This window comes from Diorhabda sublineata, chromosome X (genome assembly GCF_026230105.1).
Source record: "Diorhabda sublineata isolate icDioSubl1.1 chromosome X, icDioSubl1.1, whole genome shotgun sequence".
Taxonomy (NCBI): domain Eukaryota; kingdom Metazoa; phylum Arthropoda; class Insecta; order Coleoptera; family Chrysomelidae; genus Diorhabda; species Diorhabda sublineata.
In genome coordinates this window covers 11,653,768-11,664,887 of record NC_079485.1, presented here as the reverse complement: position 1 = coordinate 11,664,887, position 11,120 = coordinate 11,653,768, and the positions used below count along the sequence as shown (strand labels likewise).

The window sequence follows — 11,120 nt, the reverse complement described above, 5'->3', positions numbered from 1 at the left end:
TAACAATAAAGGGAACCAAACTTCCAACAATAGAACTTGGAAAAACACCCAATTGAAATAGCCCAGAAGATATCATTTATAAAAGTTTTTCTAGTTTGTAAAATAAAGTTATGCCCAACTTACCAAACAATTTTAATCAAAAAAATTACTTTTTTCATATATAAAATAGACGAGAAACGATTACTTTAGTCTATAAGTAGCGACTAAAAATGATTACTAATCAATAAACCGATTACAATGCAATATTGGAAATAGCCAGATGAGTAATCCCGAATGAAATTGAAATTGGTAAAGAATAACACCTAAGTAGCTAAAGTACCAGCAAAAATATTAAGATATGCTTAATTCAGTTTCAGTGACGTGCTAATTATACAATAAGCCCATCTCTATTCTTGTGGGATTGTTTTTAAATGTCGGCGCCTATGATCGTAAATGTAGATAATATAAATAATTGACCATTTTAATCCAAAATAAAGAATTTTAGTTAGAAACCATCACTTGTCTTCAACATTCCTGTTAGAAACCTTGAAAATAAAATAGAAGCTTATATTTTGTACATGTTTCTGTACTAGTATTATCATTTCGGTACTTAATAAGCGTGTGTACAGATTGAATTTTTCATTGTTTTCGATTTTTTCTACCTCATTATTACATTGGTAATAATATAAAAAAGAATCATCAATAAATCATAAAATCAATGCATTTTATTAAACAGACCAATTGAACTATGTAGTTATTTAAAAAGTATGTGGGTGGCATATTTTTTTTAAATTTCCCGCGAAAGAATAGGTCAAATGGTTAGTCTGCATCATTTTTTTACCTATAGAGAGTGGCAGGTGTAAGGTCATGAACCTTATTCAATGTACTCATTCTATTCTTATGTTCAATGAAAGGTCGAACAGCAATTTATTAGCTATTAGCAAAACAAAGTAATTTTGCTCATATTAAGTGCAACAACTGAAAATAAAAACAAACCATGAAATTTTGATAGTTTATAATTTAAATGTTTATGTAGTTCCTAGAATAATATGGATATGGAGCAAACCATAAAAACAGAAATGTTGGTGGACAAAAACAGAAATAGTTCTAATAACATGTGTTTAACTGTTGAACTTTGTGTTGTTTGTGGTGACCGAGCTTCTGGTAGGCATTATGGAGCTATTTCTTGCGAGGGATGCAAAGGCTTCTTCAAGAGGTCAATCCGTAAGCAATTAGGATATCAGTGCAGAGGCAGTCAAAACTGTGAGGTTACCAAACATCATAGGAATAGATGTCAATATTGTAGGCTTCAGAAATGTCTCGCTTGTGGAATGAGAAGTGATTGTAAGTTATTTATTATAAAAAATACTTATTTCTCTAGCAGTATAAATATAACTTGGCAATTAATTTGTGAGAGCGGGAGAGATAGTTTATGTATTTTGTAGTAACATATGTATTATAATTTCATAACTTGTGAAAAAAGTTATGAGATCTTTATGATACATGTATTTTATATCTTCAACATTGTAGCTGTATGAATCGTTTTTCAGATTTTCTTAATACTTTTTCAGCTGTACAACATGAAAGAAAACCTATTATTGATAAAAAAGAATTCTTAAATAATTCTGAGATTAAGTTTAACCAAAATGCTGTAAATGCTGTAAATAAAATTTTTATTAGAAAAGATTTGAACTCGGAGTATGGCCTTCTTCCTCCGTTCTGTCCTAGTGATTTGGGATTGCAATTTTTAAATAAAAGAATTGGTAAGCTATATATCTATTTCCAAAAATATATATACATATTTAACCTTTGTACTCTCATTCCATTACTTGGGTGTTGTATATAAATTATTAAATACATATTTTTAGCTAATAGTACTACAGCTTCAGAATCTTTTCACCTATCTCCAAGTCAAGCCAGTGTTGAGGATGATGTTTCAATGGATAGTATTAATGCTAGTACTGAACTTAGTGATGCCCTATCTAGTGCAAGAGACAAACAACTTATTTCAAAAGCTTTAGATACTATGGCTAGAGTACAGTGCTTAAATGGGACAGATTTAAATACATTAACGAGTGAAGAGAAGTGTTTTGATTATGATGGACCTATTCTCCAAGAGCAAAATATGTCTTTCAATTTGTTGATACCAGGACCTGTGCCACCTTATTTAAATATCCACTATATTTGTGAAAGTGGTTCTAGATTATTATTTTTATCAGTATATTGGGCTAAAAATATTTCAGCATTTCAGCATTTAAGGTAATATATATTACGATGTTTGTTAGTTTTCACTATCTATATATTTAATAAATTTAGTACACAACAAATTATTTGATTGATATACAAGCATATTTGTCAAGAAATCACTTATATAATGTCAGTTTTTTATATGACTTCTAATATTTTTTTGGTTTTTATGGTATTGATTAATGCTTGAAACTATATATGTATATGATGGTGGTATTTTTGTTTTCAAAGATGGATGAGCCATGTGGGAAAACGGATTTGCTGATGTACAAATTCCATACACTCTGAACTGGTGTTTTCAGTAGTACTATATGCAAAAAGAAAACCAAACATGATAACTTAATATATAATAGCTACTTTATAACTAAAACTAAATGTCCTTCATGAGTAGTCTCACTTAAAAGTTGTATTAAGTACTGAACCATTTTATAACAGGGCATCATAAAAAGCACTCTATGTTTTGATGTTGGGTTAAGTATATTTAGAACTGGAGAATTTTAACTATTTTAGAAATGTTATTCATCTAATAGTTAATTGTAATTTGTTAATTGAATTAACATTGTTTTTACTTTTGTACTCGGGTAAATTTGAACCAATGGACTTCTAGAATTTTTAAGGTAGATCCAAGATAAATCCACCCCTGTCTGATCCTTTGTTATAATTTCCTTCATTGGATCTTGTATTGTTTTTAAAATTTTTCATGTTTGGATATTTTATATCACTCTCTTCATTCTTAGACATTTGTTTAGTTTGTATGAGGTATCTAATAAACTCATTCAACCATTGTTATTTTGGACAGCTATTATTCATATATTTTTAAAGTACCTTCAGTAGTTTTTTTTCTTTTTAATGATTTTCTATTTATGTCAAAAATAATTGTTGGTTTTAGTTCCGAAACGCAGATTTGTCTTCTAAAAAATTGCTGGTCAGAACTGTTCACTCTAGGATTGGCTCAATGTTCACAATCACTATCATTATCAACAATTCTCTCAGCTCTAATAAGCCACTTACATGCATCCATAGCTCAGGATAAAATGACTGCTACAAAAGTGAAACAGGTCACAGATCATATAGTGAAACTTCAAGATTTTGTTACTACAATGAATAGGCTTCATGTAAATGAGCAGGAATATGCCTATTTAAAAGCTATAACTTTATTTTCTGCCGACCAGCCAGATATATTATTAAGGAAACCTATTGAAAAGTTGCAAGAAAAATCATTCCAGGGATTAAGAACTTATTTAACTATCAATTTTCCTGATGATAATGACAGATTTCCACGGTAAGCTATGAAAATTGAAAAATACTAAATTCCTTAACACACAATTGAAAAGATGCATGCTGAAATAAATAAAAAATTGCATGAATTTATCTAATCAAATACTATTTATTTTGTGTTAATGTTAATTTTCAAATTATTTTTAAGGTTTACATATGTCTATGTTTCATTATTTATCCTTTTATAATGTTAATAATAAAAATATTTTTGATACTTTGAATCTAGGATAGGTAAATGATACCAGCTCTTAGCTGAGTAGCAAAGTCTTTCACATAATAATAATAAGTTGATGGATCTCTTTATGAAAATCTACTTAAGGGCTGTTGAAAAGATGCTAGGTACTGGGATTTTTTATAATACCCACCCAAATTCTATTAACTACATTAAAACTACATCAATAAGTTTGGTTACTATTACAATCATGCAATAAGTTACTGTCTTAGTTGAAGTTGTCTCTCACTTTGGATATAGGGTGGTTAAATAATAGATAAAATGTAATTTATATCATGTTTTACTATTTCATTTAATTCTCTATTTAACATTTCTGGAGAGGAGAAATATTAAGTCGGAGTTTCTGGAACCGTTCATATTCATACCAAACATGTAGTTTACTACCACAATTTTACTGTCTGACTCTCTTTTAATAACAACAATTTTCTTCAGAAATCAGAGATAAACAGTTTACTTTCGGCTTCTGAATATAATAACTTAGTTATCGAAGCCATGTCTAACAGCGTAATTGTCAGTATGGGTATGGTGGTTTCCAAAAAGAACACATATAGTTGTAGTAAACTGTGTGCTTAGAGTAGAAATAGAACTACTTTCTGTGCTGGTTCTCAGGAAAGGACGAAGTAAAAACGTTTATATTTTGAAAAAGCATTTTATTGGGTTAAGTACAGTAAACTTATCCGAAACCTCTTGGCTAAACTTTTACTTCAGCCAACTGCTGTCAGGGTGGATGTAAATGGTCCAGTTTGGGATTCATATTTACGAATGTTTTAAACTCTATATAAAAAATTTCTCCCGTACCTATTTCCGTTGCACTTATTCTGGGTGGTGTTCCAATTACTGCTTCATTTATGGTTTTGTTTCAAATTATTAAAAAAAAGAGGTTTTGATCCCCATGTGAGAATTAAGATTTTACAAATAGTTACAAAAACATTATTGATTTATAAAAAATCAATACTGAGCAAGCTTTGTATATGTTTTATTTTTTTTGTAGGTTACTACTATGTTTACCACCCTTAAGAGCAATTGAATCGAGTATCTTGGAAGAATTATTCTTTGCTGGCTTAATCGGACAGGTTCAAATTGATAATGTTGTACCATATATTTTGAAAATGGGAAACACTACATCTTCCTCGAGTAATAATAGACAAGTAAAAATGGAGCATCATCTAGATGATTTTTTTTGTAAATAAGTGCAAATTTAATCCTTTGATGGAATTCTAAGTAGTTTGTATAACCACAATATTTCCTTTAACTAAATGCATTGACGTCGATAATGTGTAATGAGGGATATAGGCATATTTTAACTGTATGATTTTATTTGTGTCTGCAGGGTAATTTCCCTTTTTATTCCGCCATATCTACGTCATTGTTCAATTTTGATAATATTTATTTGGGAAGAACTCTTTAACGAATGTAAATTAAATTTTCATTGAAGATATGGTGATTTAACTTCTACTTATATGTGTTTTTGTACTTATATTATTTTGACAAGTATGTTTTTATAATCTTTTGATATCAACAGGTAGTCTTGTAACATAAAAGATAACTGAAGAAATATTTGAACTTTTTAAAAATTGAATAAATTTTGTTATATATTAAATCATGGCAAATTTATATCATGCAGCATTCAAGTTTGCTATTTGAATAAAATACAAAGTTTTATATTCAGAATGAGAAAACTGGTATTACTCGGTCTCTAGAGTAGGTAGAAAACTGAAAAATAATTGGGGTTTGCTTAGTAAAACATTTTCGTAACACCATGGCAACATGGAAATGAAATTTTTTACGAAAATATTTTTAAAGCTGATATGCATTCCATGCATTTTCTTTATATCTTACTCGTAGAGAGCGCTAGATAGATGGCTCGTACCAAGTTTTATTAAATATCACTTTTTTAACGTTAGATTTATTAATCAAATTTTCAAGTGAACTGGAAGATCATTCAATTCCATACCAAAGAGGTATTTTTGCTAAAAACGATACTAGGCACTATTTTCGAAATTTTTTTATTTCAAAATAATGAAGTAATAATTGATGCCGCTATAAAGTAAGTGAGTAAAGTATAAAGTTAAGAATTAAACAAAAAATTACAAGAATATTGAAATTTAGACTAAGAACATAAAATAAAATTTATTCAAAGTAAGTGTTTTCACGAACTTTCAACATGGTGCTATTTTTTTTCTGAATTTGGACATTTCTAGCAGTCGTATTCCTTTCCATCCTTTTATTTCTAGATTGCAAATGGATTTCTCCTCAAAATAAATAGTCTCATTCAAAATACTGGCGTCTTATACTTTTTCTCACGTTAAATAAAACATTTAGCAGCTTTTTCCAACAATTTTTTTATGTGGTGCTCACGGTGAATACGAGCAAAACTCACATGAGCCGATAGGAAGAAAATACCAGAAATCCGTGTGAAATATTAAGTATTTATATAAGTGTATGTTATTAATTACATATTAATGACAGGCTGATAGCAAAGTGTGTTTTCACGTGCTTTAACATTCAAAGCTTTCTTGTATACACAAATCTACCTAAATCATTCGACGCTTTTTCATTAATGAAAAAGGTTTATTAATTTTTAAATTTGACTGTCTTCTCGGAAATGAGTAAACTTATATTGATTCAACAAAATTTGGACCATGAGAACATGCCTTTATTAATATTTCCAATGAATAATAATAAATATTGGTTGATATAGCAAATTTCTTCAATTTTATATCTAATTATCAAAAGTAATGTAGGTTTAAAACTTTTGCCAAAGAATGACATATTTTTTATCCATTTATTGATCTTAATGGGATGTTGAAAATATCAGAAGAGTAATTTTCAAATTTATTGTGTAATATTTTTATTGTATATATGTAAAAATGAACGAGAGTTGAATCGCGCTGGGAGTTGGGTTTCAACATTCAACTCAAGCCATAATCAACAGAATCGGGGAAGGGTTAGGTTGATTATTTGCTCGTTATACTGGGAAATGATCTGATTCCAAGTCTGCCTTCTTCGCAAAAAGTCATGTTCGAAAAGGATTCCGCGGGCAGAATTATCAACAAAAGAACTAGGTTTACGGGTTGAACCGCGAGTGAATTTTGAAAATTCTCGACGTTTCGGCTCCGATTTTGAAGCCATTATCAAGAGAGAGATGGGGTTAGGTAGTTATTCGTTTATTGGATTCAATCAAAGAGGGTGATTTGTAATTTAGTCTAGACAAATTTCCAGCACGGTACAACTCGTGAAAGTTCATTTATGGAAGCGAAATTCTGAAAAGAGTGAAAAAGTGTTCAACTGAAACTAATTTTTAAAGTTAAATTCACATAAATGTATAGGTCACTGGCTTAAGAACATTTAATATAAATTATTAAGTTATGCCCATTTTTATAAATATATCATCATAAGCTGCCAAGATGAAACTTGGTGAGGTTTCTGAAAGTATTTAAGAACGGTCTTGATTATATCATAAAGCAGAGTTGATCTACTGACAATAATAATATGGTGTTCACATTTTTTATAGTAACACTATAAAATTAATAAGCTTGTTTAAAATATCCAATGATGTAAATTAAAATAATGTCTAGTCTATTTTAATATTTTTTTGTTGCTGTAGCTTGTGCTAAATTTCGAATAGCTTCTCTATGTGAATCTTTTTCCTTTTGGTTTTTGTAGTTGTAGTTGAAATATTGGAATGAAGTATTATTTAAGTTCAATTTCTTCCTAGAATTTTTAATATATTTACTAAGATATTTATTTAATGCCAAATTTTTACTAAGATTTAATGCGGCTGACTAAGTAAAGTGACTAATGTTTGAAAATCCAGCAAGTTGAAGGATAAAAATTATTAAAAATTATCTTATTGCATAAACAAGTTAGTTTATGATTGACATATTCAGTTCGGGGTATCAGTATTATAAAATACTTGAGCAAAACACAATGAAACAGCGACCAATATTGTAATAAAGTGAGCAATTCATTTTGGACACCTATTGTAGGTGTCAAGTCGATAAGTCTTTAATTCCTTGTAAAATTTTAGTTTATGCTTATTTATATGCCTATGATATTTTTCCAACCAAGTGTCTTCTTTAATAGTATTCAAGATTGAATTCGTTTTCTCAAAAATGTTTCGTTAGATTTGTCCAAATCTACTTCAGCGTAACCCCCATCAACTCCTTAGAACTTAAAGGCGCAGCGGAGTTCCATCTTAGAAGAATAATCTAGTAGCTGGAGAAAGAAGTGCAATTGCAGCATATTGAGCTGCAATATATTACTCATAGAATGTAAATTTTTGCGTGTTTGGAAAAAAGAACAGAGACATTCAGTTCTCAAGAATCCCTTTCGAGTTGCTTATTATCTTCGTGCTATTACAAGCGATTTATAGTCATTGCATATAATAATTTTCCAATCTCATAATAATACCTAAAACTTTCTTCCAGTTATTCGATTACTATATATATAATGTCCCCAAAAGAATTAAATTATATTCAATTGTGTATTTTTAAAAATGACTATTTCAAATTCCTGTGCAAATCAAGTTGTCTTGAGGAATATTGTGTTAGATTTTTTAGTAGATATTTTTAATGTTGGCACAAACATTAGTAATTATATTAAAAATATGTATGTTAAAGATTAAGTGTATTTCGGAATTTTTTTGTTCACTAATTATTTTACGAATTAGGCATTAAGTCCTCCAGCAATGCAACTTGTGAAATTGAGTTGTTTCGGCACCTTGTCATAATGAAATCAATCGAACAAACATGGTCAATCACATTAAGTAATTGGATGTCATCTGCAAACCAAGGGGATATGGGAACGTTTACAAATTATGTAAGGTATTTTTTTGGAATATTGGATGTGCCCTACCTCCATTTAAGGAAATGTCAGGTTTGAAGATATCCACCCCCCTCTCTTACGTAAGAAATATGGTTGAAAATATTTATATATTTAAGAGTTCAAATCACAGTAAACAATTCTTATATAATGACACTACTTGGAAATGAAATAATTAATTATACTTGCATACATCATAGCTATTATAAATTATTTCATTATCTTTAATCTAAAGAACACCTTTTAAAAATTACTTCCACATCTTCGCTATCGATCCATTCACAATCAATATCTTTTTCATTATTTGAATTCTCAATAACATACATTTTATCATTTTTTCTTGATTTTAAGATAGCATTGGATGCAATTTTTTTATGCTTTGGTTCTATGGCCCAACATGTGCGCAATTGCTTCTTTCTTCGATGCAAAATACATTCCACAAGTAATACAAACTCTGTTCTTCAATTGATCTCTTACTGATGATGAACAGTAATAATCATATGGCATCATCTTTAAGGTTGATAATCAATTGACAAATTTAGAGACATTTTTGGAACAAACCTCACGTAAGGTCAAGTGAATCTCACCCTCAATGAGTATTCAACTCCACCCACCACTCAACGAGCCTTACGTAATTTGTAAACGTACCCTATATCTAAAGTAACTCTGCACACCTGTAAGATTTTCCGGGATGTGATTTATATAAAATAGAGTTATTTTCCTTGAAATACTTTTCTTCACTAAATAAACCATCTAATGTGTTTGTTCTATAACAGAAAATAAATAGTAATTCAATAAAACCTCAAGCCTATAAAATAAGTCTCTAGAAATTCTATATACGTAACAAACAAAAAATTACATATTTATTATCTCTGGTCCGGCATTGCATTAGTACTAGTAGTTCCTTTGACTTTTTCTAAAGATAAGCTAATTTATGATAAGCCGTTTTTTTCAAACAATTACTGAATACCATGTTTGTAATTATTTACATATTGTTGCAACGTTGGTTAAATAATAATGATATATTTTAGTGCAATGCACATTTTCACTATGTGATAATCGCAAAAGGTGACGTGCCTTTGGATTTAATATATTTAGACAATATTGTATATACTCTGACAACAGTGTAAATGTATTTTGGAATTGCAATACATATTTTTTACTTATACATTTGTGTTTATTTTTACCAATACCAAACTTCAATGCATATTAAGTATGAAACAAATCTGAATCAATGAATTATGAGGTTGACAATGATCTTATTTAAAGTATATGCTCCAACAATGCTTGACCCCCCAAGATTTTTATCGAAATTAAAAAAAAATGTCAAATTTTATTATGATGGAGGCGAATTTTCCTGAAAAATTCATAACCAAAATGCAACTCCCTGGAGCCCCCCATCAATCTTTTAATGTCAATAGCAAGGTGTTTTGTATTGATTAATTTATTTGTTGAATACAGGAATAACACATAATTTCACTTTTGACTATATTATGCAATAAGTAGATGAGTTGAAAGCTACAAGCGACGAAGTACAACGTCCAGTGCAAAATGAAGCTGTTGATGTGGTTGTATTGAATCATTTCCAAATTAAAAATCGGCAGTTTGAGACAACTACTTCGAGGATCTGATGTTTTGGTATCTAGTATTGTATCCCATATATTTTATCCTTATAAAATAAGGTTAGTGCATGAATTAAACGAGGATGATCCTATTCGTCCTCTTCATTTTGTGATAAATTTATCAGATTTTTATTATTGGACAGTTATTTATTGACAGAAATATCAATGGAATTTCTTATTTAAAAATTTTAGATGTTAGACATTATTGATCCAATAATTAATCCCACCTTAGAAAGTAATAACTATCAATTAGAGGATCATAATTCTCAAACCCCCATATTATTATAAGCGCGTAAACCAATATTTTTCGGGGCTGTGGATTTAAATAGAGTCCAATTGATTGGCTGGACTATGGAGTGTAGAGAAGGAGGAACATCTCTTATGGACGGTACGTTTAAAATATGGTCTGAATTCTGTAGGGATAATACGTGGCGCTGATTGTACTATGGGATTGAGATCTGAAGTTAAACACTTACTGTATAAGAAATTATCAAAGTTGTGACTGACGTTTGATTATATTCATGTGAAAAGCTGTGCAATCCTTAATATCTTATTAGATTTTTATTTTTATTAAGAACTTGATATATTTCTGTACCTGCTTGCATAAGCTAATTACCAATGATATTTTAACAAAACTATAATTATTATATTTGTTGCGGATAGAGTTCAATATTTTATTTCTATGAACCAAAATGTTTTATTTTCAATTATTTTATTATTCTTATTGATATTTTTATATGACTATAACTATTATATTAGTTGAAATTCAATATTTTATTTTTATGCACCGAAATATTTTTTTTATTATTCTATTATTTTTATTGATCTAATTATATGGCTATAATTATTATATTAGTTACGGATAAAATTCAATATTTTATTTTAATGAACCAAAATGTTTTTTTTATACTATTTCATTATTGTTACATGATTCTACT

General features: G+C 29.1%; 1 protein-coding gene across 1 annotated transcript; it reads left to right on the top strand.

Moving 5' to 3' along the window:
* The first annotated feature begins 807 nt into the window (after positions 1 to 807).
* LOC130451388 (nuclear receptor subfamily 2 group C member 1-like) lies at positions 808 to 9,728 on the top strand. Its single transcript, XM_056790367.1, has 5 exons — positions 808 to 1,323; positions 1,551 to 1,742; positions 1,848 to 2,238; positions 3,116 to 3,508; positions 4,728 to 9,728. Exons 1-5 carry the CDS (start codon positions 1,029 to 1,031, stop codon positions 4,924 to 4,926), a joined length of 1,470 nt encoding a protein of 489 aa, XP_056646345.1. The 5' UTR covers positions 808 to 1,028; the 3' UTR covers positions 4,927 to 9,728.
* The last annotated feature ends 1,392 nt before the right edge of the window (positions 9,729 to 11,120 follow it).

Coding starts and splice junctions, on each gene's coding strand:
- LOC130451388 (XM_056790367.1), top strand. CDS start 1,029: ATGGATATGGAGCAAACCATAAAAACAGAAATGTTGGTGGACAAAAAC. Junction 2,239..3,115: donor TCAGCATTTCAGCATTTAAG/GTAATATATATT, acceptor TGTTGGTTTTAG/TTCCGAAACGCAGATTTGTC. Junction 3,509..4,727: donor GATAATGACAGATTTCCACG/GTAAGCTATGAA, acceptor TTTTTTTTGTAG/GTTACTACTATGTTTACCAC.